Below are 20,640 nucleotides of genomic sequence, written 5' to 3' on the forward strand. Positions count from 1 at the left end.
GGATTAAATCAGAACATAATTGAAAATAGTAATGTAAATAGCATTATTATTTTATAAATCCTTAGCCCTTCTCTGAAGATGTAGAAGGCCCTCATTGTTCCCCACTGTGTTTGGGTTAGTAATAATTTGTAGAGTGGCTCTATTTTCCCTTAGCATGCATTTTTTCACCATTCTTAATGTCTAAAATACTGGACATGTTTAACTCTTACAATGGTGGCGATTGGACAAAATTCCAATCGTCTTGAATTGGACTCAAATTTTTCTGGTCTCAGTCTCGCCCCCCTTTCGGTCTTGAATTGGTCTCGCTTTAGGTGGTTTTGAACACAACACTGATTCCAAGTCATGTGAAATCCATAGATTAGGGACTAATGAATTCATTTTTATTAACGTATTTCCTTATTATAAACTAACTCAGTAACATTTTTGAAATTGTTACATGATGCGTTAACTTTTCTGTAAATCTGGTACCCTTGCTTTGATAAAATACATTTTAAAGTACTTTGGAAAAGGTTAAACATTACACACATCTTCACTACTTCATTTAAAGTAAACATGAATTAAGGCACTATCATTTCCTTATTATAAAACACCAGTATCAACCTAAAGGGACAAAGTTTGTCACTCTTCATCAGTGAAGCATTTCTACAGACACCATCACACCAACCATCGCCTCATCATCCTCAGTTCACCTCATCCAGTTCCCTATACATCCAAAACCAACATAATTAACTGCAAATAAACAAATTAGTACTACATATCACTATACTCTATACATGGGCTGTGTGCATTTTCTGCTGGTGTATCCTGAGAGAGCCCCTCTCTGAGAACCTCTTCCCGCAGTGCGTACAGGCGAACGGTCTCTCTCCCGTGTGGACCTTCAGGTGCATCTTCAGATGGTGCTGGTGGGAGAACCTTTTCTCACACTGGTGGCAGCCGTAGGGTTTCTCCCCTGTGTGGACCCTCTTGTGCAGCTTCAGCTGATGCTGGTGGGAGAACCTTTTCTCACACTGGGGGCAGCTGTAGGGTTTCTCCCCTGTGTGGACTCTCTGGTGCCTCTTCAGGTGGCCAGCCTGGGCAAAGCGCATGTGACACTGGCTACAGCCGAACGGTTTCTCCCCCGTGTGTATCCTCTGGTGGATCTCCACGTGTTTTGGGAAACTGAAGGCTTTCCCACAGAACGAACACGGGAAGCGCTTCTCCTTGGCGCTGCCACCTTTACTGATTCCATCTCTACTACTCTCATTTGTCGATGGGCTTGTGTAGCCATTTAGTGTTGAGGCACTGGCATTGTCTGAGGTCTGGTTTAACATAAGGAGAGCGTGAGGAGTATGAAGGCCAGGAAGTGTCTGTGTTGTCGCAGGGTCCAAGTTCCAGTTGATAGATCCTATAGAAGGCAGGCTGAAGCCAGCACCTGCTAGGGGCTTAACCTGAGGCCCCATCAGTCTCTCTGAATCACAACTATAGGAGCAGGACGGTGCATCACTAGCCGTGTCTGTTCTCTCCCTCCACATACGGACACCTCCCCGTCCCCACAGACCAAATCTACACCTCACCCTGGTCTCAGCCAGTCTGTTGGCATGGAGACTAAATTCGGTTGTTGTTTTGTTTTCGACTGTCTGTTTCTGGTTAACAGTGTTGTTCCCCAGCCCAGAGTTGAGGACGCTGTCCCATCCACTGGCCTCGCCTCTGGTCCTGGCCTGCTCTGTGATGTTGTCCCCTGGGCCCTTGGCTGCACCTATCTGGGAATCAGAGATGGCCACCCAGTCTCCTCTTTTAGCCTCCATCCAATCACCTGCAGGAAGAGGTTACAAAAATGAAAGAGAATGCTACATATGGATATTTTTTTGTCAATTATCTGGTCAAGTTCATACATTAAGATGTTTTTCTATGTAAACATAAGTTCTATTGATTTAATTTTATGAATGAAGAAAAGATAAAAATTGTCAGGAAGATTTATTACTGTATGTAGGCTATATGTATTTCTCCCTTACCTTGCGCCCCCAGCTTTAGTCCACTCAGCAGATCAATGCTCTCTGGTCCGTCTTCTATTGTCTCCTCTTTGACTAGCAGCAGATCAGGCTTCCCATCCTCCATGTCTACTGACTAAGAGATACAGAGTGAGAGGATGTTGGATCAAGAAATCTGATATGATGTTGGATCAAGAAATGTGGGTAACACTTTACTTGACACCTAGCATCATAACATGGTCATAACCGTGTCATATCTCATAACAGCTGACATAACCTGTCAAAATATAGTCATAACACATACTTAGACCTCTTGTGACATATTGCATTATTTTATGGCTGTTATGACACCTACATAAGTGTCAAAACCCACAAATCCTACCTGGAACATTTTCTAAAATTTACCATATTCATATATTATTGTAATTGCGCACACATTGATGTCAGACATGCACCTTCCCCAATGCTCTGTTGCTGATGAATGCAGGAGCAGATTTCAAGAGCAGGAAAAGACACCCTCTTTTTTTTTTGAAAACTCTGTTTATTAAGTTTTACACACACAGACAAGACAAAGCAATATAAATAATATACTCAACTAGAAAAAATACAAATAATACGTAAAAAAAAAAAAAAAAGCTTTAAAGATACCATACTTTAGACAAGTTAAACACACCAGGCAGAAGGCTACAAAGGTTAAAGGGCAATCTATAGTATAGGGACAGAGCAAACACCTCACCATTGTTCCTGTAAACAGTCAAGGGATGGGGTGGAGAAATGCAACCACTCACAGACAGTCAAGGCCACAGACCGACCATCCACTGGACCAAAAATAAAAAGTTTACAATGCTTTAAAATAAAAAATGAATAATAATAATTTTATGTAGGCGTGAACAAAATTTAAAAATAAAAATAACTGGGAAAAACAAGCTCACACCTTAGTCTCTGCCCGGGCAAGATGAACAAGGCATCCGCAGGTCACAATCAATAAGCACATCAACCTTAATGCCCCCCACCCCCACCCCAGAAAAAACACAGAGAAATGCTCATCCAACCCCTAAGTCACAGGGGGGTCAAATACAGACTTATTTTGGTTTTAATAGGAATGCCATCAGAGGATGGACTGTTTAAAGTAAGACCGGAATGGAGCCCAAGCCTCATTAAACAGTTTGGGGTTCCCACGTGAATTGAATTGAATTTTTTCTAGTTTCAGAGAGCACAACACATCTCACCCAATATTTATAAGATGGGGGAGCTGCCATCTTCCAGTTCTGTAGTATTAGCCGTCTAGCTAAAAGAGTTGTATAAGCAACAGTGTCCGACTGGATTCTTGACAGGGGGGTACCTATGGGCAGTACTCCAAAAAGGTCTGTAAGGGGAGAGGGATCTATAACAGTGTCATATATATCAGAGAAACATTTAAATATTAATTCCCAGAAACCTGACAGTTTATGACAGCCCCAGAACATATGCAACAGTGTGGCTGGTTCAATTTTACATCTGACACAGGTAGGATCAAAATCAGAGAATATTCTTCCAAGTCTGGCCCCAGACCAGTGGATACGGTGAACCACCTTGAATTGAATGAGGCTGTGTCTAGTGCTAAAAGAGGACGAGTGCACCCTGCGCAGCACAGATTCCCAGGTGTCTTCCCCAAGTTCCTCCCCCAAATCCTTTTCCCATCGAGTCTTTAAAGGCACCAAAGAAGGGTTCTGTAAGTCATGAATGATTGCATATACATCTGAAATTGCACCCCTAGGAAGCTTGTTCAGCTCCAAGATGCGCTCTATAGCTGTATTCGCAGGCCTATGGGGAAATTCAGGTGTGTTAGCTCTGACAAAGTTCCTAGTCTGGAGATAGCAGAAAAAGTGGGATTGGGGGAGGTTGAACCTTTCCTGTAGCTGAGCAAAAGAGGCAAATGTATCATCAAAGAATAATTGGGCTAGTGAGGAGAGGCCTAGTGAGTGCCAGATGCCAAAAGCCCCATCATTCAAAGATGGAGGAAATAAAATGTTCTGATTGATTGGGCCTGATAGAGAAAAGCCTCGGAGGCCAAAGGCTAAACGGAACTGATTCCAAATTTTAAGAGACTGCTTTACAATTGGGTTGACACACCTTTTGCCTAGGGACACTGGGAGAGACGAGCACAACACAGAAGAAAGTGCAGCAGGTTTACACGATTCAGACTCCATCTGGACCCAGAGTGGTCTAGGGCCAGTAGGATCAGTCTGCAGCTAGTACAGAAGGGCTCTGAAATTTGCAGCCCAATAGTATGTCTGAAAATTTGGTAGAGCTAAACCCCCCAATGACTTAGGCTTCTGTAAATGTTTTCTACCAATCCGTGGTACCTTGCCATCCCAAATAAAATGCATGAATGTTTGATCCAGTGAAATAAAAAAGATTTTGGAATAAAAATGGGTAAACATTTAAATAAATATAGAAATTTGGGCAACACACTCATTTTAATGACATTAATCCTTCCGATAAGAGAAAGAGGTAGCGAATTCCAAAAAGTAAAAGATTGTTTCAAACTGTCTGCTAGAGCAACCAAGTTTTCCTGAAACAGATTTGAATATTTCCTTGTCACTTTAACTCCCAAGTAGGTGAATTGATCCCGGACAATCCTAAACTGAGAACTTGTAAAAGAGCACTTTAAAGCAGCCTTGTTTACAGGAAAATGCTCACTCTTGCCTAGATTCAGCTTGTACCCTGAGATTGATCCAAACCTTTTAAGAACAGATAAGGCGCGTGGCAATGAGGTATCAGGGTTAGAGATAAACAAAAGGAGGTCATCCGCATATAGCGAGACTTTCTGCTCTGAGCCCGTCCTGATTATTCCTTGAATGGCATCATTAGAGCGTAGTGCAATGGCGAGAGGTTCGATTGCCAAAGCAAACAACAAGGGCGAGAGTGGACAACCCTGTCTGGATCCGCGGTGCAAGGGAAAATAGTCAGAGGACAAGTTGTTAGTCCGTACCGAAGCCATGGGGGAAAAATAAAGAATCTTTATCCACGCAATGAATTTGGGGCCAAAGCCAAATCTATAAAGGGTAGCTGTTAGGTAATCCCACTCAACGCGGTCAAACGCTTTTTCTGCATCAAGTGAGACCACCACCTCTGGGTCCTCCGACGCTGGGGAGTACAGTATATTCATAAGGCGCCTAATATTGCAAAACAAATGCCTATTTCTCACAAAGCCAGTCTGGTCAGAGTGTATTACTTGGTGCAGCGAGCCTTCCATACGGATGGCTAAAAGCTTGGCTAGGATTTTGTAATCACAGTTTAAAAGCGAGATAGGGCGATAGGATCCACATTCCAGGGGGTCTTTGTTTTTCTTTAATAGTAATGAAATTGAAGCCTGATAAAGACTAGGCGGTAGCTTTGAGGTATTAAGGCACTCTGCAAATAGTCGAGACAAGAATGGGCAAAGCAGACCAGAAAACGTCCTGTAAAATTCGGTTGGAAAACCATCCGGACCCGGTGATTTACCACTTTTCATTGCGGACACTGCTGTTGCAATCTCCTCAGGTGTAAATTCTTCTTCTAGACAGTCATGGGTGTCTGTATCAATTGAATATTCAGGCCATTAAAGAAGGAATCAATCAGCAAAGGGTCTTGAGGGGATTCAGAGGTGTATAGCGCAGAGTAAAATTGTTTGAATTGATCATTGATCTCTTTATGTATAACTGTGGTGGCACCGGACGGGGTCCTTATTTGTGGGATTAAACGTGAGGCCTCAGATTTACGGATCTGATGTGCAAGGAGTTTACTGGCCTTGTCGCCTTGTTCATACACTCTGTACCGAGCTCGCAAGAGTAACTGTTCAGCTTGCCTGGTAGAAAGCTCATCAAATTCAGATTGGAGTAGTTGGCGCTCTTTATGCAGATCAGAGGAAGGAACCGTAGCATACTTCTCATCCAATGTGGCTATGGATTCGCTCAGGTCCCGAAGTCGCTGAGTGCGAACTCTGTTTTGGTTGGCTGTATAAGAAATAATTTGGCCACGTAGGTATGCTTTGAGAGATTCCCATATGGTAGAGCAGGACATACCTGGTGTTGAATTAGTTTAGGAATAAGGTGATTTCAGAAGAAATGAAATTGACAAACTCCTTATCTGAGAGTAAAATGGGGTTAAGACGCCATTGATAACACATAGGAGGTCGCTGGGGAAACACTAGTTCAAGCACTAATGGTGAATGGTCAGAAATAACAATACTCTTGTAAGTACACTGCCGAAGGTTAGGCAGAAGTTTTTTGTCCAAAAAGAAGTAATCAATCCGGGAGTATGTTTGATGAACATGAGAATAAATGGAATACTGTCTATCTGTAGGATGTAGGAAACGCCAGGCCTCAAACATGGCATATTTCTGAAGAAAGGCTTGAATAAGTAGGGCACATTTAGATGGGCCTGTAGTTGTTCGTGAGGACTTGTCAAGAACTGGGGACATTTTGCAGTTGAAATCCCCCCCTAAAATCAACAAATGAGAATCTAAATTGGGTATAGCAGACAAAAAGGAAGAAATGAAACTTGTGTCATCCCAATTGGGAGCATAAACACTAGCCAAAACAAGAGGGGTAGAAAACAGTTTACCGGTTACTATGACGTATCGTCCCTTAGGATCAGCGATAACCTCAGAAGCTACAAAGGGAGTAGCTTTATCAACCAAAATGGCAGCCCCTCTTGATTTACTATGAAAGTTAGAGTGGAACACTTGACCAACCCAGTCCCTACGCATCCTAAAATGCTCAACAGTCCTCAAGTGAGTCTCTTGTAGAAATGCAACATTTGCATTCAAACCCTTTAAGTGTGTCAACACCCTCTTACGCTTCACTGGGTTATTAACCCCTTTGATGTTCCACGAAATGTACTTGATCGCATTGTTTCGGCCCCTCTGGGCATTCCCGTTATACAACCCTGTCATTAGAGCATAGAATGGAAAAGCAATGAGCGCCCAAAAACCCCAGAATAACTTGTCTCAGAGTAATAATGTACGGTGGTAGATGTTTGGGAAAAAGTACAGAAAACCCCCCGAAAAAGACAGAATGACAACATTAGAACTGAACAATTCAACCCCTCCCCCCTCCCCCTCCCCCCATCCCAGACAATACCTCCCCAAACGAGGTACAAGCCTAAATAGAAAATGTTCTTCGCACAGTATGTCTGTGAGAGTGCGGTCTTAAACCTAAACCCACAGTCCCGCTCTTTAAAGTCGCGTTTTGTTAGTGGATCAAACAGCAAAAAGAGATATTTTTTTTATTTAAAAAATGATTAAAAGTGAATCCCTTGTGCAAACGAAATTACAAAAGAACCACTTGTAGATGTATATAATTATATTCCCAGTCTTATAACAGGCATTTGAGAGAGAAAATAAATAAAATGTATAAAGGCTCTCAGCCGAAAACCTAATTTGAAGTAAGGAAATCGTAGTAAGACAATCAAAAATAATAATAATAATAATTATTATAATAGTTGTCTAGTTGAATGCTGAGACAGCTTACAACCAAGACCAAAAAACTACGTGTGCGCAACGTTGAACGCTTGCTGGGCATAAATGACGCTCAGAACTTTTACAATTTAAGTGAAGACCCCAAAAAACGTGTCGCCTCGGGAAGCATTTACTGTTTACTGGGTCAATGCAAACGGATGCAGTAAACAAATAACCAAGAATATTTTGAGTCACTGAGACACTATGTAAACAAACTGAATAGGTGAGCAAGACAGCCTAGAAACACAGGAGTAAAGTAAAACCTCAATACAATGAAATTAAAATGACTGAATGCTTGTAAGGCAAGCACACTAGATGATAAAAACATTAGATCACATCAAATAAGCCTGAATGGGTTCGCCAACTCCAACTATACAAAATTAGCATGTTATAGCTAAACATAATTGTACCACAGGTGGGTTACTTACTATCCACAGTTCGCAAGCAACAGTTGCTGAACTATGAGCAAGTTTAAGACTTCTTGATGTGACGTTGAATGTGAGAGAGAGCCTCATCCGGAGATTCAAATGTGTAGTCTTTACCATCATGAGATAGCCATAAACGGGCCGGGAATCGCAGTCCGTACTTCACACCTGGATGGTCCCGAAGTAGTCGTTTGGCCTGTCCGAAAGCTGCGCGCTGCCTGGAAACAGTGGGGGAGTAGTCCTGGTAGATGGAGAAGCTCTGTCCTTGAAAGCTCAGAGTGGTATTGTGGGCTCGTCGGAGAATCTCCATCTTCTCATGGAAAAAGTGCACTCGAAGAATTATGTCACGGGGCCTCTCCCCATCCCGGGGCTTTGGGCGCAGCGACCGGTGGGCACGATCAATCAGGGGCTTTTCATCTAAGGCAAGAACATCCTTCAGCAGCCCAGAAACGAAATCCGTGGCACGAGGCATTTCCGCTGCCTCTGGGACTGATACAAGTCTCAGGTTGTTGCGGTGAGAGAATCCCTCTAAACTTACACAGCTCTCCTTCACCTTTTTCAAATCCGCAGCTAGGCGTTTCACGTCAGCCTCCAGGGATGTAGTTAAGTCGGAGACATTTGTAGCGGAGGTCTCCAGTGCTGCAATCGTTGTAGTGTGCGACGCCATTGTTGTTTTGAGTGATGTGATTGCTGGCACCGTCTCGTTCCGCAGGATGGTTAGATCTGCTTTTAAAGTATCAGAAACCTCCTTTATTCGGGCCACAATCGTAGCAACCACCTCCGTTTTCATTTCAACTATCTCAGAGCGTAGTAGTTTGATGGCCTCGAGAATGTTCATTTCAGCGCCGCCAGGCCAAGCCGCCCCCCCGGGTAAAGTGTCAGTCCCCGGGCCGTCAGGCTCAGGAGAGGGCGGTGATGAGAGTGTGTCTTGTAGGCCGGGTTTTCTCAAAGTCATGCTTTTGGCCTTATGTTTCGTCGACATGCTGACATTTGGAAGTAAAGTAGTCTTGGTTTTTACGGGAAGGGATCACCAAAATAATATATGAAAATAAATACGGTTCTGCTGCAAAATTCACATAAACTTTAAAAATACCACGGGAGCAAACGGAAAACACGTCAGTCGCACATGGCGTCCCTCCAATCCCCCAAGACACCCTCTTTTTGACTGATGATTAACATAAGGGCATGTACGTGGCAGACCTGGCTTACATCATTCTGGTCATAATGCTTCTTGACCGTGTCAAAGTGTATTTTCTTAGTCCAAGTAAAGTGACAAAGGATGGTCATAATGCTTCATGACAGTATTTTCTACACGTTATTTAAAATATGATGAAATCAAAAACACGACTGAAGAATTCATAACAACAACAAAGGATCTAAGAAAAACTTTCAAAACTAAAAAACTTCTTGGCAGGGAAAAAACACAGTTGAATAAATGTGGGTTGACACTTATGTAGGTGCCATACAATAATGTAATATGTCACGTGTAAATGTGTCATGATGCTAGGTGTCATGTAAAGTGTTACTGAAATCGGATATTTGCGCCCTGTTATGGAGCATCTTCTGATAACGCAATGAGGGATTGCTAAGAGTACTATGTAAACATGTTGATTTGATTACTTGACACTCTTTCATGGTTTGATCATTCAAAGGCATGGTGCCACACTTAAGACAAAATTAATCAAGACCTGGGCCCGTATCCACAGAGTTGAAGTGCTGATCGGGTATCAGGTCCTCACCTGTCTATATAGTCTTATTCATTAGGATCTAAAAGACAAAACTGATCCTAGATCAGCACTCATACTCTGAGAGGCTTTGTGGATATGGACCCTGACCTAATACCATTCAGACAGTAGTTCACAGTGGGCTCACCTCAGTGAGACTGTGTGTGGTCCTGTGCTGCTCAGCTGGTTCCTCTGTGGGTTCAGGAGAAGGTGTAGTCTGGTTGTCCTCCATGACCACGGTCCCCTTAAGGTTCCCCAGACCCTCCTGCTTCACCAGCTGCACCTCTGGACCTTCTTCCTCCTCCTGGAAGAGACAGGTGATACAGACATACTCTCTCAGGTACGCACACACAGATAATAAACACACTTTCAACATGGAGTGTTTACCCATCTCCACTACATGAGACCTGTACTGTAGTTAAATCATTATTTTGTTGTTGTGAAACCCATCATAGTGGACATAAATATGATGTGGGTAAAAATAAGTCAGCTATGATAAGTCAAGTCATCAGACAACACCTGACTAAACTAGTTTGACGTGTACAGTAGGTGTTTGTTAGTGTGTGAGTATGTGTAGGTATATTTAGTAAGTCTATAATGGTGATAAAGCACTGTCTGGTGTATGCCAAATAGGGTGAGATCAGATATGATGTATACTAAAGATGTGGACACCAAGGAAGTTAAAGCTCTCAACTTGCTCCAATACTGCCCCGTCGATGAGAATGGGGACGTCCTCGTCCCTCCTTTTCCTGTAGTCCACAATCATCTCCTTTGTCTTGATCACGTTGTTATCTTGGCACCACACTGTCAGGTCTCTGACCTCCTCCCTATAGGCTGTCTCATCGTTGTCGGTGATCAGGCCTACCACTGTTGTGTCGTTGGCAAACTTAATGATGGTGTTGGAGTCATGCTTGGCCATGCAGTCATGGGTGAACAGGGAGTATAGGAGTGGACTGAGCACGCACCTCTGAGGGGGCCCCGTGTTGAGGATCAGCGTGGCAGATGTGTGGTTGCCTACCCTTACCACCTGGGGGCGGCCCATCAGGAAGTCCAGGATCCAGTTGCAGAGGGAGGTGTTTAGTCCCAGGGTCCTTAGCTTATTGATGAGCTTTGAGGGCACTATGGTGTTGAATGCTAAGCTGTAGTCAATGAATAGCATTCTCACGTAGGTGTTCATTTTTTCCAGGTGAGAAATGGCAGTGTGGAGTGCAATAGAAATTGCGTCATCTGTGGATCTGTTGGGGCGGTATGCAAATTGGAATGGGTCTAGGGTTTCTGGGATAATGGTGTTGATGTGAGCCATAATCAGCCTTCCAAAGCATTTCATGGCTACAGACGTGAGTGCTACGGGTCAGTAGTCATTTAGGCAGGTTACCTTGGTGTTCTTGGGCTCAGGGACTATGGTGATATGCTTGAAACATGTTGGTATTACGGACTTGGTCAGGGACAGGTTGAAAATGTCAGTGAAGACACTTGTCAGTTGGTCAGAGCATGCTCGGAGTACACGTCCTGGTAATCCATCTGGCCCTGCGGTCTTGTGAATGTTGACTTGTTTTTAAAGGTCTTACTCACACCGGCTACGGGGAGCGTGATCAGACAGTCGTCCGGAACAACTGGTGCTCTCATGCTTTCCTCGAAGCGTGCATAGAAGTCATTTAGCTCATTTGGTGAGCTCGTGTCACTGTGCAGCTCGTGGCTGTGCTTCCCTTTGTAGTCCGTAATAGCTTGCAAGCTCCGACGAGCGTCAGAGCCGGTATAGTACGATTCAATCTTAGTCCTGTATTGACGCTTTGCCTGTTTGATGGTTTGTCGGAGGGCAAAGCAGGATTTCTTATAAGCGTCCGGGTTAGAGTCCCAATCCTTGAAAGCGGCAGCTCTACCCTTTAGCTCAGTGTGAATGTTGCCTGTAATCCATGGCTTCTGGTTGGGGTATGTACGTACGGTCACTGTGGGGATGACGTCATCGATGCACTTTTTGATGAAGGAGGATAGAGTTATCGTCAGATTTGCCAAATGGAGGGCGAGGGAGAGCTTTGTACGTGTCTCTGTGTGGAGTATAGGTGGTCTAGAGTTTTTTTTTCTTTGGTTGCACATGTAACATGTTGGTAGAAATGAGGTAAAACGGATTTAAGGTTCCCTGCATTACAGTCCCCGGCCACAAGGAGCGCCACCTCAATGAGCATTTTCTTGTTTGCTTATGGCCATTTACAACTAAATAGTGCTTCCAAGACTTCCTTAATATTAGATGTCATGCACCAGCTGTTATTGACAAATAGACACAGTCCGACACCCCTTGTCTTTCCGGAGGCAGCTGTTCCATCTTGCCGATGCACGGAAAACCCAGCCAGCTGTACGTTATCCATGTCGTCGTTCAGCCACGACTCTGTGAAACATATGATATTACAGTTTTTAATGTCCCATTGGTAGGATAGTCTTGATCGGAGCTCATCTAGTTTATTATCCAATGATAATAGGACTGATGGTAGAGGTGGATTAACTACTCGTCGTTGGATTCTTACAAGGCACCCCAACCTACGTCCCCTATATCGCCGTCTCTTCTTCATGCGAATGACGGGGATTTGGGCCTTGTCTGGTGTCTGAAGTAAATCCTTCGTGTCCGACTTGTTAAAGAAAACACCAGTACGAGGTGAGTAAATACTGTTCTGATATCCAGAAGCTCCTTTCGGTCATAAGAGACGATGTTACAAATAACGCAAAAACATGCATAATTTGTTAGGAGCCCGTAAAACTGCAGCCATCTCCGGCCCAATTTGTGTGCTGAGGATTATTATTATTTTTTTTTTGAAAATGTCAGGGGGTCTGAATACTTTCCGAAGGCACTGTATATTCTTTATATATCACACGTCTGGATACAATGTTCTACCCAGGAATATTCAACACTAATACATCTGAAATACATATTCCAAATACATCTGTGGATCTTTTCTGTTAACAATAAAACATTAATCTTTGTCTTTAATGCATGGTTTGATCTAAACCAGGGCTGCCCAACCTTCTTCCTGGAGATCTACCGTCCTGTGGATTTTCAGTCCAACCCTAATTTAAACACACCTGATTCTACTAATCATCTGCTCAACAAGACCTTAACTAGCTGAATCAGATATGCTAAATTAGGGTTGGACTGAAAACCTACAGGACAGTAGATCTCCAGGAACAGGGTTGGGCAGCCCTGATCTAAACGATCTACTTTCTATGTTAGTGTGGAATAACTCCTCTCTGAGAACCTCTTCCCGCTGTGTGTACAGGCGAACATCCTCTCTCCCATGAGGACCTTCTGGTGCATCTTCAGCTAGTGCATGTGCATTCTCACACTAGTGGCAGACAAATGATTTCTCACCTGTGTGAACCATCTGGTGCCTGTTCAGGTCACCAGCATGGGTGAAGCGCATATGACACTGGGTACAGCTGTAGGGTTTCTCCCCTTTGTGGAACCTTGTGGATCGTCACCTTCTGGAGGCAGCTGAAGCCTTTGTTACAGAACATGCAGAGGAACCTTTCCTATTTACTGAGCGAGTGTACGTGTGGTTCGCAACTTCTGGATTTGTCTCTAAGCTTTCCCTGTAATCTAAGAAATCTCTGACCTTTATTTGTGGTGCAACACAAATAAAAATATTATAACAAATGCGCTTTCTCCTGCATTGGATAGTGGTCGGTGTCCGTGGTCCTGAAACATCAGTGCGCTCTTGAATTGGCTCCTTTTCCTAGACCATGTTGCTATGTGCATAATAGCAAAGTTAACCAGCATATTGGTGTTGAGAACAATGCGGCGGAGGCAGCGGCAGAGTTCGGAGATGAGAAATAAAGGCTTAAAAAAACATTACAACAGACTCTCTGGTACCTTATAATGTATTTAGTGTTGTTTACGTAGTTCCAAAACGGTCAGAAAAATTATATCTGTAATCTGTTTGGCACGTAGCGCTTACTTCATACCTTATTTTTCTTGAGCTACAGTATTTTTCCACAACTAGTTAAATGTATTCATCTGACTTCCCTTTTACCTCCTGCGCAGCCAGTAAACATTCCCCGTTTTGAGTTTGTCACGTCCTCTGCATCCATTTTGCTGTCACATGAGTTACGGCATTCAGTTTGCTAGAACCTATTTATTGATGCGATTATGATATGCTATAGGTCAGGCCCTATTGGTCACGTGCATGTGTCACATAAAGATAGCAAGGGTTGAGGGAATGTTTTTCCTAAACAAATTAGATTTTGGTAACAACTTTTCAGTCAGAAATGGCTGTAATTAGGCTATGTTGCAACTTCAGCAACACAGACAGTGCTATACACACTGATGTTCTGTGGTGGTCACTGCAGCAGGGAGGAGAGGAAGAGACAACAGGTGCTAGTGTAACGGATGTGAAATGGCTAGCTAGTTAGCGGGTACGCGCTAGTAGCGTTTCAATCAGTTACGTCACTTGCTCTGAAACCTAGAAGTAGTGTTGCCCCTTGCTCTGCAAGGGCCGCGGCTTTTGTGGAGCGATGGGTAACGATGCTTCGTGGGTGACTGTTGTTGATGTGTGCAGAGGGTCCCTGGTTCGCGCCCGTGTCGGGGCGAGGGGACGGTACTAAAGTTAAACTGTTGCACTAGTCACACAATCACTCTCTTTTTTTTTTAAACAAAGTGCAGCAAGTCAGCCAGGCGGCACAATCAAATCAATTGCGGTCGGACTCCCTCTAGTCATTTGTGTGTCTTAATTATTTCATCAAACAGTTCGCTTAAAGCATCAGACAAGCTCAGTGCATATATTTGATTACAACACAATCGATTGATCGAAAGAAAAGACAACTCTAGGTCGCCTAAGATTTTTTTTTTTTAGTCGGTGACGGCCTTAGTGTTAAAGTCTGTGTCGGTCTATGACTTGAGGATGGCGTTACATTGACCACAATGATGCTTCGTCGGGTCCTGTGCTGGGGCACTGCTGAAGGGAGTTCCACTCCAGCCGCTGCTCCAGTCTGGATGTGTCTGCCGTCTCGTGGGTCCTCTCCTTCAGTCCTCTTCTGCTTGACCAGAGAGAATCCTCCAGGACCCGAGGCCTCTGCATGTGCCGACTGACACAATAAAATTTGGTTATTAACTGTTAGGGGTGTGAACATTTAAAAAAATTGGGATCGTTAACATTTAGAAAAATTCCCTAACCATTTTTTATATATACTTTTTGTTAGCACAGTGCATTTATCACATAACTACCACTAACAGGTCCCGATCATCATCATCAATATCTGTATTTTGCATATTTGGGTATTATTCTACACACTGGCTATTATTCTAATGAGCGCCGCCCCCAAACAAGACCACCTTTGGTTGATCAGGACCAGACAAAATTTGAAACCATCATAGACGTCTGTTTCACAAGTTTGGACATCAAAGTACTCTAGTGTGTTCTACTGTAGTAGAAGATGTCTCAAGTTTCAAAGGAGCATGCAATTGACATGCTGACTGCAGGAATGTCCACCAGAGCTGTTGCCTGAGAATTGAATGTTAATTTCTCTACAATAAGCTGCCTCCAACATCGTTTTAGAGAATGTGTTAGTATGTCCAATGCAGACCACGTGTAACGACGCCAGCCCAGGACCTACACATCCAGCTTATTCACCTGCGGGAAGCTTCCCGGACAGCTGATGAAACTGTGGGTTTGCACAACTGAAGAACTTCTGCACAAACTGTCAGAAACCATCTCAAGGAAGCTTATCTGCGTGCTCATCTTCCTCACCAGGGTCTTAACCTGACTGCAGTTTGGCGTCGTAAACGACTTCAGTGGGCAAATGCTCATCTTTGATGGCCACTGGCACGCTGGAGAAGTGTGCTCTCACGGATGAATCCTGGTTTCAACTGTACCGGGCAGACGGCGTATATGGCGTTGTTTGGGCAAGCGGTTTGCTAATGTCAACATTATGAAGAGTGCCACATGGTGGCAGTGGGGTCATGGTATGGGCAGGCATAAGCTACAGAGAATGAACACAATTGCATTTTTCAATGGCAATTTGAATGCACAGAGATACCGTGACGAAATGTCCCAGTTCTTCCATGCCCTGCATACTCAGACATATCACCCATTGAGCATGTTTGGGATGCTCTGAATCGACGTGTACAACAGCGCTTTCCAGTTCCTGCCAATATCCAGCAACTTCACACAGCCATTGAAGAGGAGTGGGACAACATTCCACAGGCCACAATCAACTCTATGCGAAGGAGATGTGTCGCTCTGCATGTGGAAAATGGTGGTCACACTGGATACTGACTGGTTTTCTGATCCACACCCCTGCCTTGTTTTTATTTATTTATCTGTGACCCAACAGATGCATGTCTGTATTCCCAGTCATGTGAAATCCATAGATTAGGGTCTAATGAATTTCATTCAATTGACTGATTTCCTTATATGAACTGTAACTCAGTAAAATCTTTGACATTTTTGTTCAGTGCATTACACTTATGAGTGCACCACTCGTTTGTGCTATTAGAAGTAAAACTCCGGGACTATTTCATTTGTTTATAAGAAAGAATGTGCTTTATTTTACAAGTTTAATTTATTGTAATAGGCTACCTGTTGGTTTGGCATGGGCCCTCAGATCCTCAAAAAGGTTCTACAGCTGCACCATTGAGAGCATCTTGACTGGCTGCATCACTGCTTGGTATGGCAACTGCTTGGCATCCGACCGCAAGGCGCTACAGAGGGTAGGTGCATACGGCCCAGTACATCACGGTGGCCGAGCTCCCTGCCATTCGTTGGTGTCGGGCAAGCAGTGTTGCTAGCGCACGCACTTCACACCTCATGCAATCGGTCACTGCATTGGTTAGTCCCGTTTTGGAGTCATGCTATATTCGGAAAATTATCCATTGTATTGCTTAACCAATAACTGTAGAAATTATGATTTAAGTTTGTCTATCGGATTTCCTTTTAGTGTCTACAACAATGATCTAGCCATGTATCTGCTTAAAGTGTGCATTGGTATGGTTTCTCTCCAATTGGGTGTGCAGGGGGATATTGTGGGTATAGAAGACCGTTCTTTACCATTATCAGTAGAACTGCTGTGAAGATAGCAACACATTAAGTTCTCTAAACAAATTCTCAGTTGAGTGAGTTTTTTTTGGCCTGTTATAGGCTTTATGCGTTTTGCCTTTCGTAGCCATTTAGTTGCTATTGCATGATATTGTTCTTTATTTTGACCTTTTTGTCATTTGTCGACTGCAAAAGGCTACCAGGACGTAATTTTTGGATACATTCTGAGCCATTTTTGTAAATATTCACCTTGTAAAGTGCACTTGTAAATAAAACCTTACATTTTGGACCATATTTTTTTCTATGGTTGTTCTCGTGCTCAAACTCTCCTGTTAGACTGCCGGATCCCGTGATATCTTAACACAGTAGTTGAAACAAACAATTGTGTAGCCTATTTGGCGCGTGTACAGTTATGCCCTAAAGCTTGGCTTATGTATATAATAAAAGAAAGAAGCCTATAGATATTAATTGCACATGTATGGATTTATGCATTGTTTTCTCTTCATTCAACCCATACAATATTTCATGACACTAAATCCACCTGCCCCCCGGATATAAGCGCGAGCAATGTGGTTATGAGTCAACTCGCACATCACTAGCCTACATTATATTCACTGTGTTTATGCAAGTTTTTTGGGCCTTAAAATTCATCAATATGATGCTAGGATCCTGTTGCTGAAGCAGCAGCTACTCATCCTGGGGACCACACAAAACACAGTGCATAAGGAAAGTATTCAGACCCCTTCGCCTTTTCCAGATTTTGTTACAGACGTATTCTGAAATGGATTAAATTGTTTTTTCCCCTCATCAATCTACACACAATACCCTATAATGACAAAGCAAAAACACGTTTTTAGAAATGTTGGTAAATGTATTAAAAACAAATGTAACATTTGCATAAGTATTCAGACCCTTTACTCAGTACTTCGTTGAAGCACTTTTGACAGTGATTACAGTCTCGAGTCTTCTTGGGTATGACGCTACAAGCCTGGCACACCTGTATTTGGGGAGTTTCTCCCATTCTTGTCTCCAGATACTCTGTCAGGTTGGAAGTGGAGCGTCGCTGCACAGCTATTTTCAGGTCTCTCCAACAATGTTTGGTCGGGTTCAAGTCCGGGCTCTGGCTGGGCCACTCAAGACATTCAGAGACTAGTCCCGAAGCCACTCCTGCGTTGTCTTGGCTGTGTGCTTAGGGTTGTTGTCCTGTTGGACGGTGAACCTTCGCCCCCAGTCTGAGGTCCTGAGTGCTCTGGAGCAGGATTTCATCAAGGATCTCTATGTACTTTGCTACGTTCATCTTTTCCTCAATCATGATGTGTCTCCCAGTCCCTGCCACTGAAAAACATCCCCACAGCATGATGCTGCCACCACCATGCTTCACCGTAGGGTTGGTGCCAGGTTTCCTCCAGATGTGATGCTTGGCATTCAGACCAAAGAGTTCAATCTTGGTTTCATCAGACCAGAGAATCTTGTTTCTCATGGTCTGAGAGTCCTTTAGGTGCCCTTTGGCAAACGCCAAGAGGACTGCCATGTGCCTTTTTCTGAAAAGTGGCTTCTGTCTGGCCACTCTACCATGAAAGGCCTGATTGGTGGACTACTGCAGAGATTGTTGTCCTTCTGGAAGCTTCTCCCATCTCCACAGAGGAACTCTGAAGCTCTGACAGTGACCATCGGGTTCTTGGTCACCTCCCTGACCAAGGACCTTCTCCCCCGATTGCTCAGTTTGGCCTGGCAGCCAATTCTAGGAAGAGTCTTGGTGGTTCCAAACTTCTTCCATTTAAAAATAGTGGCCACTGTGTTATTGGGGATCTTCAATGCTGCAGAAATATTTTGGTACCCTTCCCCAGATCTGTGCCTTGACACGATCCTGTCTCAGAGCTCTACGGACAATTTCTTCGACGTCACAGCTTAGTTTTTTTCTCTGACATGCACTGTTAACTGTGGGACCTTGTTTAGACAGGTGTGTGCCTTACCAAATCATGTCAAATCAATTGAATTTAACACAGGTGGACTGCAATCAAGTTGTAGAAACATCTCAAGGATGATAATTGTAAACAGGATGGGCCTGAGCTCAATTTTGAGCCTCAGAGCAAAGGGTCTGAATACTTACGTAAATAAGGTATGTTTAAAAAATATATATATATACATTTGCAAAAATATCTAAACTTGTTTTCGCTTTGTAATTATGGGGTATTTTGTATAAATTGATTTGGGAAAAAATTTATTTAATCAATTTTAGAATAAGGCTGTAATGTAACAATGGGTAAAAAAGGGAAGGTCTGAATATTTTCCGAATGCACTGTACATGTAAGCAAGTGAATGGCTGAGGAAAGCATTGCTGAAATAAACAGGCCACATTTGATTTACAAAGTAACACATTTTTTTTATGCAACACTATTACACTAACCTCTATCACAATAACGTGCTGTGGTGAGGTTCCACTCCCCTCATCAACAGTGATTGGTTGGTCATCTCTCCATGTATTGTGTCCCGCTGGCTTCACAACACTCCTGTGGCCTCCAGTGAGATGTCCTTCACCTGAGTGATTGGAGGAAAAGAGGTGGTTAGGTTAACTATGGTCATTGCTCAACAGTACACTAATGACACTGTATAGAATTGGCCAGGATGTAAGGTAACACTTCTAATAACTTCTTGGTATACTATTTATTGAACGAAATGCAGTAAATTAAAATAAACTAGTTAGAATGTGATATTGTTGTGCAAGATGGCTTAGTAATCAGGGGGATTATTGCATACTATCTAAAAAACTGACCAAGACCCAATTCCGGTTAACCACATCTGTGATAAACCACATCTGTGATAAACATCTGTGGTAAACACGAATCACACATGCGCATAGGGGAAAGGGCCTACCTCCTCTGTATCTGTCGACGATCTTGACACTTCTGGGACGACTGGCGAGGACGCGCTCCCGTGATACCTTCAGGTCCAGTAGCTGTAGTTTCCTCCGCAATGCCCTGTTTTCTTTCTGGCTTTGAGTCATTTCTAAACGAAACACTGCATAGTCGTCGTCTACGAGTTTACAGATCTCTGCCACGGCTGCATTCGCTAGCACCTCCATGATGGAGGCTATTTGAGTGTGAAAAACCATACATGTATCCATTATTCGCTAGCCAACGTTAGCAGTTACCGAGAACAATTATCAACCAAGTCCTGTCTCCAACGTGAATTAAACACTACCTGGTGTAAGTATGTTATGCTGTTAAATGAGTCATATTTTGAATTACAATGTGTTAATGAACGGCTACATAACGACAAACGCTAATGGGGAAATTATTCTTGGTCACTTCACTTCCGTTTATACTGAAGAGAAAGGATCTTATTGGTTGGCATTGTAGCTGAAAGGGTGTGGTTACATTTTTAAGTTATGCGCGCTGTACTTTGAATTACGGTACTGCTTATTACGTTACAAATCAAATGTACTATGATCATTTTATTTCAAGCTCAGCGCAGACTTGTTTAGAAAGAACTTTTAGCAAGAATAGTGTAGAAAATAAATTACTTTATTCGAGCTACATCACCTCAGTAAGGTAAATATTAAACTGTCCTTGTTCTAGCCCAGGTTTATTGTCTCTCTAAAAACAGGTATTTACACAAGCCTGTTTCAAATAACTAGTTAATAAGGGGTGTGTGGTTAATTACCCTCATACCCCAAGACACTTCACATAACTATAATATCAGCTAAAGAATGGTTCCCAGATATCCCCTGCATAAAACTCAAGCCACACCACTACGATTTCTCTCCATTGTAGACACTTCTATGTCTGTTAACATTAGTCAGGAAGGAGAAGGTCTTGTATCATAGTTTACACTTGTAGGGCCTCTCCTTGGTGGGAACGGTCTGGTGCTTCTTCACATACTGTAGTTTGCGTTAGCAAAGCACTTCCTACACGTGGGCAAGGCGTACGGCTTGTCAGTGTCCATCCTAATGCTTAGCCTCCCACATTGTGACCCAATGACACCAGAGGAGGTAGAAGCAGGAGGCACCACCCTCAGGTCGTT

At 43.3% G+C, this 20,640-nt stretch overlaps 1 protein-coding gene across 1 annotated transcript; it reads right to left on the reverse strand.

The window, feature by feature from the left end:
• Positions 1–283: 283 nt before the first annotated feature.
• LOC120034830 (zinc finger protein 507-like) lies at positions 284–19,976 on the reverse strand. The gene is made up of 5 exons (XM_038981474.1): positions 19,492–19,976; positions 19,025–19,155; positions 9,747–9,902; positions 1,992–2,103; positions 284–1,792 (listed from the first exon to the last, which is right to left on the reverse strand). The coding sequence occupies exons 1-5, from the start codon at positions 19,739–19,741 to the stop codon at positions 768–770; spliced, it is 1,674 nt and encodes a 557-aa protein (XP_038837402.1). The 5' UTR covers positions 19,742–19,976; the 3' UTR covers positions 284–767.
• Between the last annotated feature and the right edge of the window lie 664 nt (positions 19,977–20,640).

The sequence above is a fragment of the Salvelinus namaycush genome, chromosome 42, assembly GCF_016432855.1.
Source record: "Salvelinus namaycush isolate Seneca chromosome 42, SaNama_1.0, whole genome shotgun sequence".
Taxonomy (NCBI): domain Eukaryota; kingdom Metazoa; phylum Chordata; class Actinopteri; order Salmoniformes; family Salmonidae; genus Salvelinus; species Salvelinus namaycush.